At 36.0% G+C, this 22,316-nt stretch overlaps 3 protein-coding genes across 3 annotated transcripts; 1 reads left to right on the forward strand and 2 right to left on the reverse strand.

Moving 5' to 3' along the window:
* Window positions 1-880: 880 nt before the first annotated feature.
* LOC129870709 (uncharacterized protein At2g02148) lies at window positions 881-9,906 on the reverse strand. The gene is made up of 9 exons (XM_055945555.1): window positions 9,808-9,906; window positions 9,400-9,665; window positions 7,937-8,060; window positions 7,497-7,838; window positions 6,784-6,946; window positions 2,452-2,572; window positions 2,289-2,354; window positions 1,176-1,430; window positions 881-1,085 (listed from the first exon to the last, which is right to left on the reverse strand). Exons 2-9 carry the CDS (start codon window positions 9,589-9,591, stop codon window positions 984-986), a joined length of 1,365 nt encoding a protein of 454 aa, XP_055801530.1. The 5' UTR covers window positions 9,592-9,665; window positions 9,808-9,906; the 3' UTR covers window positions 881-983.
* Window positions 9,907-12,307: 2,401 nt separating this feature from the next.
* LOC129869994 (pentatricopeptide repeat-containing protein At5g13770, chloroplastic) lies at window positions 12,308-14,707 on the forward strand. The gene is given in 2 exon segments (XM_055944553.1): window positions 12,308-12,367; window positions 12,369-14,707. Coding segments are annotated over 2 exon segments (1,938 nt in total). The 5' UTR covers window positions 12,308-12,322; the 3' UTR covers window positions 14,262-14,707.
* A 732-nt stretch (window positions 14,708-15,439) lies between these two features.
* LOC129869995 (uncharacterized) lies at window positions 15,440-22,034 on the reverse strand. The gene is made up of 7 exons (XM_055944554.1): window positions 21,899-22,034; window positions 20,941-21,017; window positions 20,608-20,695; window positions 16,632-16,696; window positions 16,233-16,301; window positions 16,115-16,164; window positions 15,440-15,811 (listed from the first exon to the last, which is right to left on the reverse strand). The coding sequence occupies exons 2-7, from the start codon at window positions 21,013-21,015 to the stop codon at window positions 15,700-15,702; spliced, it is 459 nt and encodes a 152-aa protein (XP_055800529.1). The 5' UTR covers window positions 21,016-21,017; window positions 21,899-22,034; the 3' UTR covers window positions 15,440-15,699.
* Window positions 22,035-22,316: the final 282 nt, after the last annotated feature.

The following is a 22,316-nucleotide window of genomic DNA, read 5'->3' on the forward strand; positions in this document are numbered from 1 at the left end:
ATATATTGTTTGTTACTGCATGTTGTTTTCTTTATTATAATTATTTCTTTTTTTAGATTGTTTTTACCTTGAGCTGAGGGTCTATCGAAAACAATTGTTTTACCTATGAGGTACAGGTCAGGTTTGCGTACACTCTATCATCACCAGTCCCAATTTGTAAAACTACACTGAAGATGTTGTTATTGTACAATTCCCAGGGAACACTCTTTTGAGATGCCTCATTTTTTCAACAAATGTGATATTTATTTATTGAGTTCTATAATCAGACAAGCATTTTGCCCAAAGTGTGAACTAGCAAGAGAATTATGATGTCAAGAAAAAGTGTGAACTTGACAGTTTTTTATATGGTGCAACTGCATAGCATAATTGCTATGTTTGACTAAATTTGGAGTAAAATTGTTTTCTTACCCTTTGAAAGCAGTCTTACTACACTAAATCCTTTAAACTAATCTTTTAAGTGGTTTCATCCTCACAACCCTATGTCAAGAAGAAAAAAAAAACTGAGATTTATATCTAGGTCTCATCTTAAAAATAATAAGAATGCATTAAAAGTAATTAATAGTCATGCATATACTAATTTCAAATTTTCATCTCCTCTAACATCAACAACCTTTTTATCTCTACGAGGTCTGACTAAGGCTTGCGTATACTCTATTCTTTTCAGACCCCATTTATGAGAGTAAACATCTAGAGAACATCTCTCTCCACATTGTTTTGAGGAGGGGAAGGAGGAGGAGGGGTTAGGGGTTAGGGGCTTTGATTGGGCATGAAGTTCAAAAAATAAATGGAGAATTTTGAATATTGTGATCTTAAATTAAAGATGTGTGCCACCTTTAAATTTTGTGGTCTTAAACTTGTTGGAATTGGAAAACTTACTAAATATAGAAATAGACACTCTTTCTGGAACAGACCAAAAAGGAAAAAGGAAAGTACATATTTACAAGTAATGTACAGTTTACATTGGGAAACTTGATGAGTTTACATCATATTCCTAACCTTTTTGTACCACATTCTGAGCAGAACTTAGAGGTCTCTCTCAAGTAGGGAGTACCACATTCATCGCAAAACTTCGCAGGACTTGTAGGCTGCATTATCAATGTCGTTAAATAGGCTGTGAAGTCAGTATTTTCAAAAAAAAAAAATCTTTGAAAAAGCAACATAAAAAGATCTCTCACCATTATATGCATGCGCCCTCCTACATGGCCTAATTGTTGTAAGCAAGCCATGTGTGGAGAAATGGTTGGCGACTGCTGAGCATGAACAATTTCGGGCAAGTGAGACTGCGGGCCACATTGTTGATTGTGAGAGAAATGGGCTATATGTTGACTTTGGTTGATATGGTGCTGGTGGTGGCTCTGCTGAAGGGGATGAAATTGAGCCTGATGGGCCAGAGGTTGCAGATGCTGCTTTGAGGTAGTCTGCTGACTATCCTGTTGCAGAGATATATTTGAACAAAATGAATATGAATCAACAAATACAGTTATATACACATCTGCATTGTCGTAAAGATAAATCAAAGCATCCAAAGAAACATCGCATGCAGCACTAAGCTACATAGACAAAACAAAAAACACAGTTTAGTAGGCACTGATATCTGTTTAGTGTCAAGTACCTCATAACTACTACAAAAGCATCCCCAAGTTCCGACGAGAAAAGTTTGTCGCCTATTTATCCACTGGGGCAAAACTTCTCAAGTCCTCTATAAACCTTAACAAAAAGTTGGCTTTACTATTGCGTCTAGTTCATTTGGACCTAGCAGGATTGCATGGTAGTCCTTCAACCTATTAGGTCTAAAATGCTAGACATATTTCAGCGCAGGAACTGCTACTGCTGATTCTATGCAGTTTCTAGGAAAAGGATGTTAAACTGTCCGGGTTAAGGATGCTTAGAAACAGTACTAGTGTTTCTTGGTGAGTTATTTGTTTATTTTTGTCAGCAGCTTCTGGCAATTTAGAGCACAAAATACGCAAAACAGAAAGCGGTTAAGGTTTAATTCATAAATTGCCAAAAGTAAGTCACTACTAATGCTTATCGCAGAATGTCTAATTAATCTCCTTGTCCATTAACTGATTGAAAGATTGATTCATGAATTTCCAAAAAGTATTAATGGAATGTGCACGGACAATGTAAAGCATCTTAGATGGCTATTTCCAGTAGAGTCCGTTTGCTGTTTCTTCTTAACTATTGTCTGATATATAGTATACCATTCTATGCATGCTCTAGTTTATCCGACGAACAAGGAACAACGTACAATTAAATTAAGACAGTGGAGAAGAGAAAAGCCTTACTTCACTAACCGAGCGGTAGCTTTGACCTGCAGCTAATGAAGACGCATTGTCTGTGCTGGTGAATGCCTGATAGACATGAGCAGAAAAAAACTCTAATCAATTCTACAAACAACATAATAGGCAAAAGGATACATATGATGCCTACAAGATCATTAAAACTTACTGACAAACCAGTGATGTTGGAAATTGAGTTTGACGCACGTCTATACTTGTGTCTTGGAGCATAAAATTTATAGTCTCTGGGGGATATAGCGACTTCATTTCGGCCTGTCATTCTTCTGAGCCTAAATTAATAGGAGTATGGATCAATTTGAAATGTTGATATTTCATAAATTAAAACATTGACTGGCACCATTTTCCTTTGTTTTATGAGAAACTGTAATTTATTTAAAGTAAATGAAGAATACACAGTGGTAGGATAAAGTGTCCTTAACTGACAAAAAGGAAGATAACAAAGTCTGATTAAAGATGATTAACTTCTAGATTCTATCTTATTCCCTTATTGTCTTCAAGGCCCACTTACATAATCATTGCAGCAAGAGATCGATAACAAAGTCAACTGCTGATAGATAAATTTGAAGGAGAAAAAACTGCTAGATACAAACATCACAGTTCTTAAAGCTAATTGGACCTTAGGAAGAAAAAGTTGAGTAAATGCGAATCAAAGCATGCCTCTACTATCCTGAAAGTGTCTTAACTGAAGGAAACAAGATGGGACATCAAATCGTGCAATCATGCAAAGATCAAAAGGTGTAAAGTTCAACCACTACTTCTGCAGCTTGTGGTTGGATTATGAAATTTCAAATCGTTAACAATCTCAAATTGTGCCATGTTAAAATTCTAAAAGGATACCACTGTTGTAAAAGCAGCACTTGGTGCTACAATCAATAAAAAACTTTATGCAGACTCACAAGAAAAAAAGAGACACAATGTATATAAGGAGCAAAAAGCTATAGTTAATAAACAAGGAAAGTGAAGAATTCTACAGACGAGACTAAATAGGATACACCATGAGAAGAAAAACAAGGATAATAATAGGGTGCAAGGTACAATATGCCTCCACAACATTGGATTTCATGTGTGATCTAAACTGGATTAAGGTGATGTAGTCCTACCAAACCAATAGTCTTTGACTAATCACGGGGAATTTCGTCAAATATCATTGTGCATGACAGTTACATTTAACTTAGTCCTCTAGTGAAGTTTCATAGTTTCTAGTAATAGTGAAAATTAGGAGAATAAGATCCTACGCATATATTAACTAATACTACAATGTTCGGCTACCTATTACCCTTCTACCCTTACCTCGACCTCCAAATTTTCCTATCTAGGGTCATATCCTTGGTAAAATGAAGATGTGTCATGTCCCGTCTAAACCATCTTCCCCAATTCTTTTTCGGCCTACCTCTACCTTTCCTAAAACCTACTATTGCCAACCTCTCACATCTCCTCACTGGTCCATCCGCATTCCTCCTCTTCACATGCCCAAACCATCTCAGTCTCGCTTCCCTCATCTTATCCGCCACAGAGGCCACTCCAACCTTGTCCCATATAACCTTGTTCCTAAACTTATCTCTCTTAGTATGCTTACACATTCATATAAGCATCCCCATCTCCGCTACCTTCATCTTCTAAATGAGTGAGTTCTTGACTAGTCAGCACTCTATTGGACTTCGAATATGTCAGACAACAGAAGTGCAAATTACACCAAAGAAAGAAATTGTCTTCTGAGTTAGTCAAAATTCACTTTGCACAAGCAGTATTTCTTCTGCTACTTTTCCAGCATAAAATTGCCATAAATCTGATATTACCTAGAAATCCTCTAGAAAATTATATGACAATTTTCTTCTACATGGCTTTCAGACACAGCATACTTACTAAACCAGAAAATGATTAAGACCTGTTCAGAAAGCAACCTTGGAATTGGGATTCCCTATGCTCATGTAAACGGCCTCGGCCAGTCGGTAGATATAAAAGAATCCAGCCATAGGCCTGACCGGATATTGTTTGACCACTACCAGGTGTAATTGAGTGTGTTAAAAAATTTCAGATTGTTTGCATAGGATTGGGTGTAATTGAGGGAGAACAATTACACCCTCCAATTCTCAGGGGAGAAGTGAGAATTGTTGGTACTGTATGGTATATTTACAAGGTAATTTATCAAAGTTTCTTTTACTTTTATTTGTCAATAATATTATTCTTTTTACACTGTTTTTCTTCTATTTCTTTTCTTTTCATTTTCCAATGTTACATATGTTGCTTATGGTGCTTCTAGGTAACTTAGCAACTTCTCATATTTTGCTCCTTCCTTTTTCTCTCTATTTTGCTTTGTTTTTCTTAGTTGTGGACTTGTGGTATTACATTTATTTATGGGGAAAAGGCATAAATAACCCCTGAAGTTGTATCGAAAAATCAGTTACACACTTTAACTACTGAGGCGATCCATTGCACACCTATACTACTCAAAAGTGTATTATTTACCCCTTCCTACACCCAACCCCAGATATTATGTGGTGAGTGAGAGTCACTCGCCCCCCCCCCCCCCCCCCGTGCTGCCACGTATTAAATGAACCCATATCTGATTCTTTTGACCCATACCCATTAAAATATTTCTCATTGCTAAAGAATTCCATTTCTTATAAACCCAAATTCAATTTTGTCCCTTCTTCTACATTTAGCTTTATTCTCCATTCTTTTCACTCTTCAAGAAGCACTCTATTTCTCCTCTCACATTTGAAGCATAGTTTGGAACCTAAATTTATGATTTGGGGTTTCTTAATTAATTATCAAAAGGGTATTTTTAGCTGGTGTTCTTACATGTAGTGGCTAAGATTGGAAAAATAATTTGTGGAATTAGGAGATTTTTCGTTCTTAATTGGAATCTTGAAGCTTCTGAAGATTTAAGGAAATGTTTTTTAGTGTTGTTTATTCTCATTTGGTATTTACAAATACATTTGGCTTAAACCCATGTCTGCATCGCACCTCTTCCAATTAATGATCTTTCAAGCCATTATAGCACCTTCAATAAAAAAAACACTATAGCAACTCAATACCAAAAAAATTCCAAACAACTCAATACCAAAAAATTTACGGAAAAGATAGAAACAAATCAAAATGGAAAAGAGAGGATTGAATTAAAATGGAAAAGAGAAAGGAATAAAAAGTTACCTTTGATTCTCCTAGAAAAGAACTGAGCTTGAACTTCAATTTGGGGCTTCAAATTTATGCTTTGAAAAAATTTAGAGTTCTTCACTTTTTTGGATGAAAATATTAGGGTTGGGTGTGGGTTATAACATTGAGTGCCAAGAAAGTACTGTTGGAGGATCATTTTAATTAAATAAAAAATAAAAAATCGCGATTGACGCACTAAGAAATAGTGATGGAAACGCGCTTGAGGTTGGGTGTAGGAAGGGGTAAATAAATACACTTTTGAGTAGTATAGGTGTGTAATGGGTTGCCTGAGTAATTAAAGTGTGCAACTGACTTTTCGATACAACTTCGGGGGGGTATTTATGCCTTTTTCCTTTATTTATGAGTTTTTCTATTTAAAATGTATAGGACAATATGCATTCTTAATATCTACCAATTTATAATTATTTAATACGTTTTTCAAGAAAATATGGATTTTAACTACCTAGTATTAAATATACTCCATCCATCTCATGTTATGTGACAATGTTAACTAGGCATAGAGTTTAAGGAATTAAAAAAGACTTGTGACATCTAAGTGAAACCAAATATATCCGAAGTACCAGAAGTAGACTATTCAGTGAGTGGTGGTGAAAGTTCCAGATATCTTTTCATTTTAAATGAGTGGTGGTGAGGGTCCCAACAAGTCAATTCATTAGGGGTAAAATGGGGATGCTAAGATTAAATAGATTTAGAAAAGACAAAGGTATCATTCCTCTTGGGACATACTAAAAAAAAGAAAGTGTGTCACGTAAACTGGAATAGAGGGAGTAGTATTTAACATACTTAGATGCACATTTGTCACACGCTAAAATTTATTTACCTGTTCATCTGGAAGAAAAAAAGTACATTTATTTTTTTTGATAATCAACTTTCAATCAAAAATACACTTGTGGGATTTAACTAGGTATGTTGTTGTTGCTGTAACTTTCAATTAAAAATACAAAAATATCTTACTATGCAATTACACTTGTGCAACCAGACATGATGCAAGGAATTTTGCCATAATTACCTAAATGACAAACAAACAGGTCTTTGTAATTACTAGGCTACACAGTGGTTTTCAAACACAAAGTAAGTCAATGTGGAATGTAGAAAAATGCATCTATTATCTCATGTCAACAGAAGTACTAACAAAAGAAGCTGCTCCAATATCCGTACTACAACCAACAAAAATTGTTCTTCCAGAGAGCTATACGATGCTAAACTGAGACCGAGATATAGAGAGGGCAAGAATTCCAGGCAAAATAACTGATTATTTAAAATAAATCAAACCTCAATATTTATGATGGAGTACTTGACATACCATTCTGCATCATCAATACATAAGCTAGTTGGTTTCTCCACAATGGCTAAACCATTAACCACGACAAACCGGACACGCTTCTCCTCTTGTATAACTAATTCAGGAAACCTTGCCCTTGTTTCAAAAGATGTAGCCAACTCTCGCCTTTTAAATATGCAAGGTCCTGTATATTAATAACAGCAAAGTATGAAGTTAACCATGAAAATGAAAGGCCAATAACAGGAATCATGTAGTTCAATTGTCGTCAGGAGAAGACAATTGCAGGAAACAACATTTTCTTTCTTTCATCCTTGTCAGGAAATAATGATATATGTAACCAGCAAAAGAAGAGGAAAACAATGAGTAAATTCAAAAACTAAAAGTTGATGGGCTAAACTAGATGTTTCCAGTGATCCAAGATTGTTCACAGCTTCATGTTTCTACATAGATAAAAAGAATCTATTTCTGATTTTTTTCTCTCCTATTCATCTTTTTGACCTTTCTATCCTCTCCATCCTCGCATGGATGAAGGGAAGCAAGATGTAGAAAAGCAACAACGTAAGCATACACTAGCCTAAAATTTGAAGCTGACACATAAAACAATAAAATCAGTCTTCCTCTTCCCAGATCCCAATGAAAAATCATATATACTATAGCAAGATAGCTTAAATGAGAGAAGACCACGACTAACTTGCAAGTGTCGAAATAAAATTTTGGAGCCTTAAATGTCATACCTTTCCTAGGAAATTTTTTTGCAAGCTTTCTGTATAAACCACCAGCTGCTTCAAGGGCCACACCGATGGTTTTTTCACGCATGCCATTCAAAGAAGAGAGCCTTACATTCACTTCATTAACCAGTGTTTCATACATGTTAGCCACGTACATCAAGGGCAAAACATATGTAGCATCACCTTCATAATGGATTTCTCTAGACTTCCGCTTGCTCATTTTATCTTGTGAAGATTGAGCAGCAAAGTCTGCCTCTGAATCTACAACATCAACTACATGTGGCCTTATGAAATGATCTACAATAATGTCTAAAAATCTTGTCCTTGCCGTTTCAATTGGCGAAATATCTGGTCCATGAAAACTGGTATTAGCAAATCTAAAAATAAAGGTCATCTAGTTGCTTTAATCCATTTAAGATCAAGTATAAAATGAAATCTCCAGTTACCATCAATAGTAACAATATTGTAGGAACCCGTTGAAGATCCACTATTTTCAATGCTAGTACGATCTTCCTCCACCACTATACCATGAAGTGGTAATGAGTTTCTGAAGGTCTCATGGAGGCAATCCTGAAAAGATTCTAATGCCATTAGACTTCAGGAATAATTTGAGAACATGTAAGCTCACTGGTAAAAGCTTCACAGGCAAAAAGCCAGTTTCTAACATCAAAAACAAAGTTGTCTGAATAGCAGGGAAGCTTTGCTTACTCCCTAAACAAGTTACCCAATTTGGCTTAACAAAACAGAACGCCAATGCCATTAAAACAAAAGACGACCATAAATCACAGGGAATGAACTTATCTCGGAAGACCTAAAATATCTAGAATCCATACTGACTTAAGGAAAATTGGGGTACAATGGAAGAAAAAGATCGATGTACGTGTAACAATTAGTTGGGATTAAGGCTAAACCATGTCAGGCATGCTTATTTTAGATCCAATCATCACTAGGAGTCCTTTAATCTTGCTATATACTTGTAAGCCAGTGGAAAATGGACAGACAACTTCCAGTGTAAATTATTGAATATCGGATGGAACAGACATGTGCATAGTGAGGATTCATACAGCCGACGCTAACTAGCTTAGGGTTGAGGCATAGCTGTTACAATTGTTTGTCAAATTAATAAATCAGAAAGGTATAATTGGTAGAACAAGATACGCTGAGCCTCACCAAATAGAAGAATAGCAAGCCGGAAGGCTGTATTAGTTATAGAGAATTTGGCATAATGTATAAACAGACACTCAAACTAGACCTCAGATGGCAAGCAAGCACTTCAACTTTGAGAGTGCACATCTAGACACCTCAACTTGGTCTCAACTACCAACTAAACACTCCTACTCATACTCATTGTGTCTTGTGGACACCGTACATTGACGTGACATATAATAAATTACTGGCATAATATATAAACAAACACTCAAATTTGACCTAAGCTGGCAAGTAAGCACTTCAAATGTGAGATCGCACATCTAGACACTTTAACTTGATCTCAACCGATAACTAAACACTCCAACTTGTCCTTATTATGTCTCGTGGACACCTGATGCTAACGTGACAAATGATAAATTATTGGCATAACACATGAACAGACACTCAAAGTTGGCCTCAACTAGCAAGTAAGTAGTTCAACTTTGAGAGTGCACATCTAAACACCTAAAATTAATTTCAACCGGCAACTAAACACTCCAATTCGTCCCCACTATGTCTCGTGTGTACTTTATGCTGACGTGACACATAAATTTTGAAAGTGCTAAATGATCATTTTATAAGTTGGAGTGTACAACTAACAAATGGAGATGAGTTGATGTGCTTAGAGATGCTTACTTGTCAACCGAGACATCTCATTGTATGTTTATGTATTATGTCTAAATTATTTTCTGAAATTTGAAAATCAAAAGGGCTCACTCACAACAGCTGTGGACTCTTCGCCATTATCCATGCTATCCTCGGTTACATCGCCTCCTCCACGATCAACATCATCACCACCACCAGCACCTCTACCACCCATACCCTCCGCATTGAGATCATGCAATGAGGTTTCTATATAGGAATCCGTCGCCGACCTCATATCGTAGTGCTGCACCGGAACCCTAGTTCCCATCTTCCCTATCAACTCACCACTCTACAGCCACTACTATAACTCCGCTAAGTAATTGAAGCATTCAGTAACGGAATCTGCGAGAAATTGAAAGTAAAAATAGTAAGTGACTGACCAAGCCGTCTCAGCCGCCGCCGCGCCTATAGACGGCGGCGGTGCCGGTGAGTGAAAGAGGAGGTGGAATTCGAAGATGAATTTTGATTTAACGGACATACAAACCTTAACAGAAAGCCGAGGCTGAAGATGGCGAAGCAGTTTCCGAACCTAATTTCCGATGTTTCCTTATCAGTATCCGAACCAAAGCCGTCAGGTCAATTGTGTATTGCGGGGGGAGTTTAGTTGGATGCTGGTGGGATCCACTAATGGGTACAACATTACCTCAGTGTAATTATACAAGCGCGGTCTATTTCGTAAAGATAAAAAAAAAAAGTTGATAAACCTCGATTCAAGTAAAATATATAAAATCATGTATGAAAAGAAAATACAAGTGAAGAAATCATGTTGAAAATAATGAATAAAAGAAAAATAGTAACAATAAATAATACGATAATTGAAGAAATGGAAAAAAAACATATAATAATAAAATCAAAGAATAGGATAATAAGAAAGTAATAATAATACAAATAAGGGAGATTAGACAATGATCGATTACGTACTAACCTTCTAGTATAATTCTCGACTTTGATATTCTTAAATCGATAAGTTGCAGGTGTGTTATCTCCTCTCTAGTCACTTCTTACCAATACTTTTTCGGCCTAACTCTACCTCTCCTCGGACTCGTCATGGTCAATCTCTCACACCTATTCACTAGAAAATTTATGCATCTCATTTTTTACATGCTCGAATCATTTCAATCTCATCTTTCTAATCTTAATCACCATGAAGGTCACTCCCACCCTGTCATGAATATCTCTGTTCCTGATTCTATCTCTCTTAGTATTTGCATACATCTATCTCAACATTCACATTTCTGCTACTTTATCTTCTAAACATGTGAGTTGTTGACCACCAACACTTTGGTTCATACAACATAGTTGATCCAACAACCACTTTATAAAATTTATCTTTAAGTCTTAGTGGCACATTTCACACAAGACACCATACCGCATGTAACCTCCATTTCATCCAACTCGCTCCATTACAATGTATAACATCATGTTAATCTCCCTATTTTCTTGGTTTATTGATCAAAGATACTTGAAACTTCCTCTCATAGAGATAACTTATGTATCAATTCTCACTTGCACATATGCCTCATGACTAACGTTACTGAGCTTACCCTTCAAATACTATGTCTTAGTCGTGTTCAACTTGAAAATTTAGACTCTAGGATTTATATCTAAACCTCTAGCCTATCGTTAATTCCCCTATTTGTCTCATCTACCAATACTATATCATTTGCAAACAACATAAACCATAATACCTCTCCTTGAATATATTGTTATGTCAATGCATTCATCACCAAGACAAATAAAAAGTCATTTGGAGAGTATTAGTAAAAATAATGAATGCATTAACTTGGTGTATTAGTAGTAGCTTGTTTGGTACAATTTTTAATGTTGTGCATTAATTATACACTATATTGTGTATTAAGGTGTGTATTACTAATACAATAAATTGCCCCTCAAAACTTTTTTTTACATCTTTTCCACCATATTTGTGAAGGGTATCCTTGTAAATAAATATTTTCTATAAAAAATTATGTAATGCATGTTACTTTTAATACACTAAATAATGCATGAGAAATATCTTTTCATAGTTAATGCAAGCATAACTAATACAAGTATTATAATAAAGTTTATTTATCTAGCACAGTCACTATCTGATTGTATGTTGGGAAAAAGAAAAAAATATATCCCTCAACCTTGCGATTTAAAACGATTATATCTTTTAATTAAAAAGATGATGCATACATATTCTTGGTGTCAAAGAAATTGTACATATATACTTTCGTCTAACAAATTATGCATATTTGCTTTTTTCCGTTAATGATTAGAATTTCAAAAATCTTAAATTTGATTTTTTAACTTGAAAAAGGTCACATGACTTTAAAAATTACCTCAACCATTTCTTCTACTCCTTTAGACCCGATCACACTAAAAAAACTCAATTCATCTTTTGTTCATATACGACACCAAATCATTTTATGACTAAATAGAAGAGAATTGATTATTGTTTTTCATTTAGATCGGATCTAAAGGGGTAAAAAAATATGGTGATGTAATTTTTAAAAGTTACATGATATTTTTGAAATTTAAAAATTATTTTGAAATTATTATTTTTAAATTTAGTAAATATAGGTATGCTAACAAAAATAATGAATATGTATCATTTATTAAAACTTTAAATAGCAGGTGTATATGTAATATTTTTTTAACGATGATTATTTCTACTCTATATAGTAAAGTTGAAAAATATCTTTATAGCATCATTTTATTATAACCACAATTTTTTTAAGCTAATTTTTCATGTTATTATATTATATTTAAGGATTTGAGTACTATATCTTTAATTTGACCAATTTGACTAACTCAAATGTTACTCCACTTTGCTTGATTTTCAATTTTCCTCAGACAAAAAACTCTGTGGCTGAAATCCACGTTGATAAGTCTAAAGTACATAACCACACACCTGTCAAACAACAAGTGGTCAATACAAGCCACATGCATGGCAAAAATCTGGAACTGATAATGCTTTTTACAATTTCCCCCCACCTATGTACAACAACACAATAATGCAAAATACACAAAAATCTCAATTCATTTATCTTTTTTCTTCTTCATAATCCATCATCAATGGCTATTGCCACTTCTTCAGATTGGTCATTTCCTCCTTGTATTAACTGTAAAAACAGAATCTTGAAACCAAAATTTTGCTATTCTTGTAAAACTTTGCCTTTTCTTTCAAACATTTTCTTGAACTCAACAACTCTAGTTGCAAGATCCTCTAGTAGTTGTTCTTCTCCTGTCTTGGAAGAAAAAAAAAACCAAAAAACACCCTTAAAAGATTCCCAAGTAATTGAATTATTGGACTTGGAACAAATTCAAGATTTTAGTAGTACAACAAATGGTACTACTACTTGTTTGCCTGATTCAAAGGATTTGAATGGTTTAATTTCCAGTTTACTTAAAGATCCTCAAACTCAAGAAATTGGACATGATTACTATGAGAAAGCAAAGGGAAAAAAAGATTTTAGACCTGAGAAATCAACACTAAAGCTTCTTATCAGGTATTTGGTGAATTCAAACAAATGGGGTTCAATTTTTTCATTGTCTAAAGATTTGAGAAGTTTGAAGGTGTTGCCTGATAGCTCTACATGTTGTAGATTGATTAGTAGTTGTATGAAATCAAGAAAATTCAAGATTGTAAATAGTTTTCTTGAATTGTTTATAATAGTTGATAAGGAAATCTCTGTTTTGGCCTTTGATTCTGCTATGAAAGGTTACAATAAGTTGCATATGTATAGCAGTACTGTTGTGTTGTATGAGAGAATGAGATCTGCAGGAATTGTATTAGACCCTGGATGTTACTGCAGTATCATGGAAGCACATTCTAAAATGGGGCATTGTGATAAAGTTGTGGCGTTTTTCGAAGAATTTGAGAGCAAGAGAGTAGAGTCAACAACACCTCAATATGCTCAAATTTACAAGAGAGTTTGTGAGTCATTAGGGAAATCTGGTCGCGCTTTTGAGGCTTTGGAGTACTTTAGAGACATGACCAAGAAGGGGATTCAAGAGGATCATTCATTTTACTCCATACTTATATGTGGATTCGCGAGCATTCAAGAAGTGAAAATGGCTGAGGAGCTTTTAGAAGAAGCTGAAGGCAAGAGAATGCTAAGGGATCCCGCACTGTTCTTGAAACTGGTGTTGATGTATATTGAAGAGGGCTGTATGGAAAAGACTCTTGATGTTGTTGCAACGATGAATCGGGTGAAAATCCGAGTGTCTGACTGCATATTTTGTGCAATTGTGAATGGTTTTTCTAGAAAAAGAGGTCTAAGGTCTGCTGTTAAAGTATATGAAGACCTTACTTCACAGGGCTGTGAGCCAGGTCAAGTGACATATGCCTCAGTACTGAACTTGTATTGTAGGCTTGGATTGTATTCTAATGCAGAAATGGTATTCTCTGAAATGGAACAAAAGGGATTTGACAAATGTGTTGTTGCTTATTCTAGCATGATTGCAATGTATGGCAAAACAGGAAGGCCAAAAGATGCTATGAAACTAGTCGCGAAAATGAAAGAAAGAGGTTGTCAACCAAATGTTTGGGTGTACAATGCTCTCTTAGACATTCATGGAAAAGTTCTTAACTTAAGACAAGTGGAAAAAATATGGAAGGAAATGAAGAGAAGGAAGATTTTTCCAGATAGAGTAAGTTACACAAGCATTATAAGTGCATATAGCAAAGCAAGGGAGTTTGACAAGTGCTTGATATACTATCAAGAATTCACACTAAACGGAGGAAGACTCGATAGGGCAATGGCTGGGATTATGGTTGGTGTTTTCTCAAAGATGAATAGAGTTGATGAGTTGATAAGTCTTCTGCAGAATATGAAGAGAGAAGGGACTAAGTTAGATGGGAGACTTCAAAGGTCAGCTTTGAATTCTCTGAGGGATGCAGGGCTGCAAATTCAAGCAAAATGGCTGCAAGAAAGCTTTGGTGCAACATGAGTTCTTTTTTGTCACTTTGTAGATACCAAAGTGATTGACAATGAAAAAACTTCATTGTGTTGACACAAGAACTAACAGAGATTTGCCCATTTTAAAGATTCCACTCTTTCACAAACTGCACAATTACTTGTTGAACTGTAGCATGATGCATACCAAAGAATGAAAAGAATTGCTATCTCATCAAGCTTTGGAAAATATATACCATTGTCACCATCAAGATGTGAGGGGAGGATCACAGCATGTAGAACTCTTTATGTATGTTGCCGAGGGCCTACCTAAGCTCACCTCTCTACCTCCAAGGTAGGGGTAAGGTCTACGTATACTCTACCCTTTCCAGACCCCACTTTGTGGGATTACACTAGGTATGTTGTTGTTGTAGCACTCTATGTAATTTCTTGATATGTAAAGTAATTTTTGAAGCCGAGCCACAAGTATTGCTTCCACAATGGTTTGTTGACAAGTCATATTTCTGTTTTTTTGGGGGGTAAACTTGGTATCCAGATCAGCTTGCACACACATCGACTAATTCCACAAGGTACCTCTTACCTCCCACAAGTACAGGTATCGAGTAACTCTAGCCACTAAGGCTTGGACAAATGGGGTAAAACCGCCAATTTATCGTATTCTCAATGATAAATATGAGTACATTCAAATTATTCATAGGTCCTTTGGATTCTGTTTCACATAGGGGCTAAACTGATTAGGGTGTTTTCTCTCAACACAGAAACTAGAAAAGAAGTAAAAAGATCATTCTTCTTCTATCATCATATTCTACTCTGTCAATCCTTTTTCTCCAACACCAAAAACAATTAAGTTTGCACTGAATTCATGTGGTGAACTGTGCAATCCGTCTGAAATTACTAGTATTGTGAGTGGATTAGATTTCAACGTTGTCCAAGTAAGGGTGAGAACCAACCATGTAGCATCCCCATCAAGAAATCAAGAACTCAAGTATTGTATACATCATTAGTCCAATCTTTTTTAGGAATTACCAGTAATAACAAACTTACAAAATGAATCTCTTTATCATGAAGAGACTCGTCATTTGACCTACTTCCCCTTAATTGTTAAAAGAAGTAAAAAATTGTCTTGGTCGGAGTGGGGATAGCATTTTTCTTCTGCATGTCCATGGAGTTTTGGAAAATCCAAACATCTCAGAATCCCTCAACTTTCAAAACTGAGAAAAGAAAAGCTGTCCTTATAGAATTAACTTGATAAATTGTTCGAGGATATTGATACTAACATAATGGTGTGTGCATCATTTGCCATTGTCAACTAAGTCACCAAATATGATATGAGAGAACATTTGAAGTTCAAACCTTACATAATACTTGAAAGAGAGGCTACTTTAAGTTATTAGAAAACATCGAACATAGTGACCACCAGCAAGACTTTTGCATCCTCACATGAAAAATGTACAAGTAAAAATTTTGACTTCTTATGATACCGTTGTGCCAGTGAATTCAAGTTGCGCTACCGCCTCGTTGATCGCATCGATGACGTTCATTTTACCCCTACACACGACCTCGTCGATTGGAGTCCTCTCATGGCTAAAACAACGGCAAAACAAATTTCAGTGAAGAGCACAAGCAGAAGAAGCAAAAGAATATTTGATCTGCAAATCAATTAATTAAAAAAAAAAAATCGATGCACTAAAGCTCCCGCAATGCGCGAGATCTGATGAAGGGGGACCACAAGAGTCTATGTATCAGCCTTACAATAGACCCATGTAGTCCGTCCCGTTCCCTGACCCGCACATAGCAGGAGCTTCAATGCACTGAGCTGCCATTTTTTTGAATATTATTTTATATATTTGCAGATCTGCAAATCTATACAAGTTAAAAATACATCACCTATTTAAGGCTGAGACATTTGCACCAGCAAGGATTAAGTTCTTCACTACCTGACAAGACGTCATATAAATTAAGGGATGCTAAGGACTTATAATCCAAGGAGCAATGCAAAATTTACCTCAATATGTCCATTTAGGCAAGCCCAATGAAGAGGTGTATTTTTCTCCACATTGGAAGCATTAACATCCTGTTACCACGAATTAGATTAATCATGTTTCATCACTCAATGTGTAGCTGAACATATCAAAGGATAAGAGAAGTCAAAGATCCACCCCAAAGAGAATAAATTTTGATAATCAGGTAGTCCCCCCAATGTCTGACTCAAATTTTACCAAAAAATATTTCTTTTGCCCAATGATCAGAAATGCACTCAAGTGTACCACACCGTTTTCTTCAGTGAATTGGATAATAACGATTATTCATTAAAGAGAGACCGTTAGATCATATCAATAAGTATGTAAACCAGTAGATATGTTCAGATATGTAATAATGCAAATAAGTGGGGCAGTCCACTCACCGCTCCATTACGAATCAGATATTCTACGATGCCACAATGCCCATTTGCTGAAGCCATATGAAGTGCTGCAAAAATTAAATAGCCAAAGCAAGAAGGTAGTTCAGCATGTCATATTAGGAGCCTATTATTTTTTATAAGGACTACATTTCATGTTAGAATCTATTACTTCAGGCAGATTATATAATTCAAAACTTAGGACTTCAAGGTGTGGCAGATACTCAACTGACCGCATAAAATTCTTCATATTAGTAATCAAATATTCCTAGTTAAGTATGTAGTTCAAGAATTAGAACCTCAGATATGGTAGATATTCAACTATACCAAAATCTAAGATGTGGCCTTCGGGTAATGAAGTGGAAGAAAACTAAGGATAACCACTAAGACAAAAATACTAAGTGACTTCTTCTCATATGCCTAAACCTTAGTAGGCAGAATTACCCATACTTGTGTTGGTCGGAAGTAGCAGGTACCCACTGGAATAACCGAGCTATAAACAAGTTTGCCTGAATACCGCTGTTATTCGGAATTAACTCAACTCAATCAACATAGCAGGTAGTCAGTTTATAACAGTTGGCTTGCCTGTATCAGACTTCGCATCCAAATGAGGTAGACACTCAAGAGGGTGGGGTCTCAAAATTCAAATTTTGAAAGACGGGGTCAAACTGTGGTCAGAAATTTGTTAAACTAGCTGGTCATTGGTCTTTGGGCTTACGACAATCAAGAAAACTTGATCTCACAAGTAGGCACTCCAGCTGCTGCACCATTGTGACTATGTTGTCATTGATCCAAGGGAAACAGGCTATCCTTGTGGGGAAATTCATAGCTTTGAGAAGAAAGAAAAAATGGAATGGAAAGGTGTCCATTAATTTGTGAAATTATTGGAAGTTTTTGAGTATTTAGGCTTCTGAAATTCACATTTTATATACATGCAATTTAAGAAGTATATAACATTACTAAATATTTGACCTTAGAAATAAGTTTAAATCACACACACACACCCCCAAAACGCTTTGGTATAGTGGTAAGAATGTAGCACGTGATGTGTGGGTTAGGCATGTCACAGGTCCGAACCATGTTGCAAACAAAAGCCTGGTACTTAAGTGGATAAGGGTAGAGGAGCAGACCCATTATCCACCGAGTTTCTAACCATGGGCCATTGGCCCTCAGGGATTTCTCAATTACAAAAAATAAGTTTAAAATATGTTAAAGGCATGTCGATAAAGACTAAATCATAAGGGGTCGTGTTTAATCAAATTTTTAGAGTTGAACAACTAATTTCATGGTTTCTCTACAGTTCTACCAATATAGAAAAGAAACATGGAAGTTTTTGCTACTTCCAAATGTATGTTTCAAGATGATTCTCCACATGTATGACCAAATAATCACAAAGAGAGTGCTTTAGCTTTATAAGATAAAAAGAATGATTTATCTTATATAGGATAAAGCAAATTCTTTTAACAAAGAAGTTCATACCCCATCCCCAAACCCCTTTCCGTTTCTTATCTTCATGAAAAAAGAAAATCATGAGTAACTCTTAATCTTGGTTTGGTGATCCCTGATTTTAAGTGCTTCATGTGACTTCAGATTTTCGAAGCATGTTCATACTCTTATATAAGGAGGGAAGACTAACCAGGTAGGTTGATTTCCTTTAACAACAATGTTGCATACTTGAATAAGGCCCAAAGTCCATTTCTTATCATCGTGTCAAAGTTAGTCCCCCATGTTATATTGTCCACGGACCAAATGTCCAGTCCTAGTTATATTTTACAAGACCAAGCGATAAGATTGCAATACCTCCAATAATCAATAGCGCCATGTCACCACAGTCAAAAACAACACCAAAATGCCACATCCACTCCTATGGTTACCTACAGGAAAAGGTTAAACAAGGTAGGAAAATACAGAATTACCAACATTATCAAAAGAGCACTTCCAACAATTATATCAAGATAGAAAGTACCTATGGTCCTTGTTTTCACACGACTATGCTACATAACTCAGTCCATCGAAATCAGTAACTGAGGAGCCCGCCTCCATATTTAGTGAGAAAAACAAGCAGAATGTACTCATTTCAAGACATGCTTGAGAAGCCAAGTGGGTTACCGTTGTGTAGGCACCAGTGCTCTGATTGACGTTACAACTGAGGACCCACATAACTCGTTAAGAGTGTCATGTGATGGTGGGCTATTGCTCCATTCATCCCTCCTGATTGTCCTTTGCTCGAGCCCCCCTCCATATTAGTGAGAAAAACAAGCAGAATGTACTCATTTTCAAGACATGCTTGAGAAGCCTTGTGGGTTACCGTTGTGTGGACACCAGTGCTCTAACTGACGTGACTACTAAGGGCGGGGCCCAAATAACTCGTTAAGAGTGGCATATGATGGTGGGCTATCGCGCCATTCACTCCTCCTGATTGGCCTTTACTGGAGCAGGAGACACTTCAAAATAATTAGCTGATTTCAAGTCTTCCCGACCTTCCGCAATAAAAACACCAACAATGACATGAAATGGTGGCGCATTAGTCAAAGGACATTGTCAGTAGTATCACTACGGAAGGTCAAGAAGACTCCCAATCAGCTAATCATTTTGAAGTCCTTTTTCAGTAAAGGCCTATCAGGCGTGGTGAATGGAGCCAATAACCCACTATCACATGGCACTCTTAACAAGTCATCTGGGGCCACGGTAGTCATGTCAATCAAAGCAAGGGAGCCTACCCCAATGGTAATGCTCGAGGCATCTCAAGCATGTCTTGAAAATGTGTATGTTTCACTTGTTTTTCTCACTAAATATGGCTTCTCATCTACTTATTCTGAAGGGGTGAATTATTTAATATAGTGGTATGGAAACAAGGACCATAGGCACTTCTATCTTGATGAAATAATTTGTGGGAAGTACCACTTTGATAATGCTAGTTTGCAGTTTTCTGCCTTGTTTAACTTTTTCCTTTAGGTAACCATAGATAGGATGTAACTTCCCAGTTTTGTTTTTGTTGTTGTAACATAGCGCTATTGATTATTGAAGATACTACAATCTTGTAAAAAGATCAGGACTGGACCTCTGGTGAGTGGACATATAACACGGGAGTCCAACATCAAGCAAAACCAAGAATTGGATGAGTCTGGCTCTAAAATCATAATAAAAAAGGACCTTGGTTTTATGTTGTCCACACACTGTTCAATCTTGAACATAAGGCGCCTAATATATTTAAACCCAATTCCTGAAGAAACCCAATTGAAACTTTTGTTTATATGAACATAACCTTTTCGGAAGCCGGACTTGTCACCTGAAAATGTAATATGTATCTTGCCTCTGGTATTAGGGTAATCTATATTTGTTCCAAAAATTGTTTGGCAATTCGACTTAAAGGCATAAACCTTAAATTAAACTTCCATTGTAAAGATTAAACCTTTACAAGATACTGATTTGTTCTCAAATGTCAACCCACTAGGTATGTTGTTGTTGTTGCTCAAATGTCAACCCAAGAGTTTTTACAAATTTTAAAACACCTTTTTTCCAACAAAAACAAAAATGAAGAAATTGCCAAGTTGATCTCCAATGCCATGATAAATTTCAGGTCTACTGGAGAAAATTTCCCTTCTCTAATTTCCTACCTTAAAATCCTCCCTTGTTCTTCCAAACCAATCTGTCTCTAAACAATCTAGCTAAAGTTTTTAAACGAGATAGTCACACGCTTCAACACAATATTAGAGCAGGCAAAGATCATGAGTTAAAATATCACCATATTTGTCCCATGAAAAAGAATCAAACCACCACACATAAGGGGCGCGTTGAGACACAATATATATTAAGCAATTAAAAGTATTCTCTCTAACTGCTTAAGTATACTTGAAATGGTCACACACTTCAACATTATTGATATTCTCAGCTTGAGTAACCATCAAATGATCAAATAAACATTTGAGAAGTATGGAGGAATGATATTAATCATCAAATAAGTCATTTCAAAAACTTAAACCTGTTCGGCCCTCAGAATCCTTTGAATCAAGAGAAACACCAGAAGATGCTAAGCTCATGACATCATCCAAATCATCATATCTGGCAGCCTGTTTATAGAGAACAAGTGGTTGAGAGATCAAGGGCATTAACTCAAGCAAAAAAGCCTACGCCACTTGGCTGAAAATTGAATGTAAAACCTTATTGACTTAAAATTGGAATTTATGGAAGTTCAAAGTTAGGCAGACTTCTGTATGTACTACAGTGATTATGCTATTTTCACTCAATCTGCAAATCAAGACTGCGGGCATATCATGGTCAACATAAAACAAACACATAAGCTAACTTGAGGTACCTCAAGCAAGGCTTCAATAGATTCAGACGTTGTTCCAGAAGGAGGCTGCTCCACTGTAACCTCGTCAGCTCCCATTCCTGTCAATTTCCAAAACAACTTTATGAGTGATTAAAGAGAGCTATAGTGATAGAAAGACAGATCAACGAGCTACTCTATCGCTTCCTTTTTTTCTTTTTTTCTTTTCTAATTGTAGTGTCCAGGCCAACTTTCACGCACCTCGACTAATTCCACAGATAGTTGTCACCTCCCGCCAACAATACAATAGTTACCAGGTAACTCCATCCACCAAGGCTAGGACAAATGGAATCACCTAGTGTTTTTTTGTTTCCACTGAGTTTTTAAACCAGAGACCTCAGTATTGTCAACCACTTCATTGACTACTAGGCCACACCTCGGGTGCTTCTCCCAATCTCTTTTTCCGAAGTTCTTTAAGAAAGCTAAGATTAAAATTGAAAATAAAATTTTATCGGATACAACCTAACACGTGATTCAAATTACACCCGGTATATCAAATTTTTAGTCCAATGAACCAAACATCTAACAATTAAAGTACACCCACAAAATAATCTCCTTATTATTAAATCGCCATAAACTCCCACATTGTAATCACACTAAACCTGTTCACAAACCAAGTGACTCCTTAACTGATGTATTATTATTACTTCTTAGATTTATCTTTTTCCTCCTATAATCATGATGTCCGGGCCCCTCAACTAAATTACACAGGATCCATACCATCTCCCACAAGTGGTAGCAGGTAATTCTGTCCACCAAAGCTAGAACAAATGGAAGAAATCACCTACTATTTCGTCTCTGCTGGAAACTGAACCTGCAAACTCATACTGTTCAATCCGCTTCATTAACCACCACCCCACACTCCTGTATGCTACTACTACTTAGAATTTGGTTGCTAATTCTCACCGGCAGATGAAAGAAGGCACAAAAAGAGAGAATTTACCTGGCAGTAAGTGTTGCAGTAAAAGGCTCGACGGGGCGGCGGCGGCGGCTTACCGATGAATAGAGCAGAGCACAGAAAATCCCTTGCTCGTTAATATGAATTGGTGTGTAACTTTTTGGGGGTGTTTGGTACGCCCCATAACTATCTTCGTAAATAAGTTTGAAATTAAATTTATAAATTAATTTATAGTAATCTTGTCTAATTTGAATTATTTTATTTTATTTTATCACTTAATTTGCTTATCTAAGATCGCTTAAATAATTTTGAAAGAATTTATTTCCAGATGAAGTAGTTAAAATAACAAAATATTTCACACATTTTATAGTTATAGATGATATTTTTGTAAACAAATAACTTATGGATCATTTGATAGAGTGTATTAGGAAAAATAATACATGCCTATTAATAGTACCTTATT

The sequence above is a fragment of the Solanum dulcamara genome, chromosome 10, assembly GCF_947179165.1.
Source record: "Solanum dulcamara chromosome 10, daSolDulc1.2, whole genome shotgun sequence".
Lineage (NCBI taxonomy): Eukaryota > Viridiplantae > Streptophyta > Magnoliopsida > Solanales > Solanaceae > Solanum > Solanum dulcamara.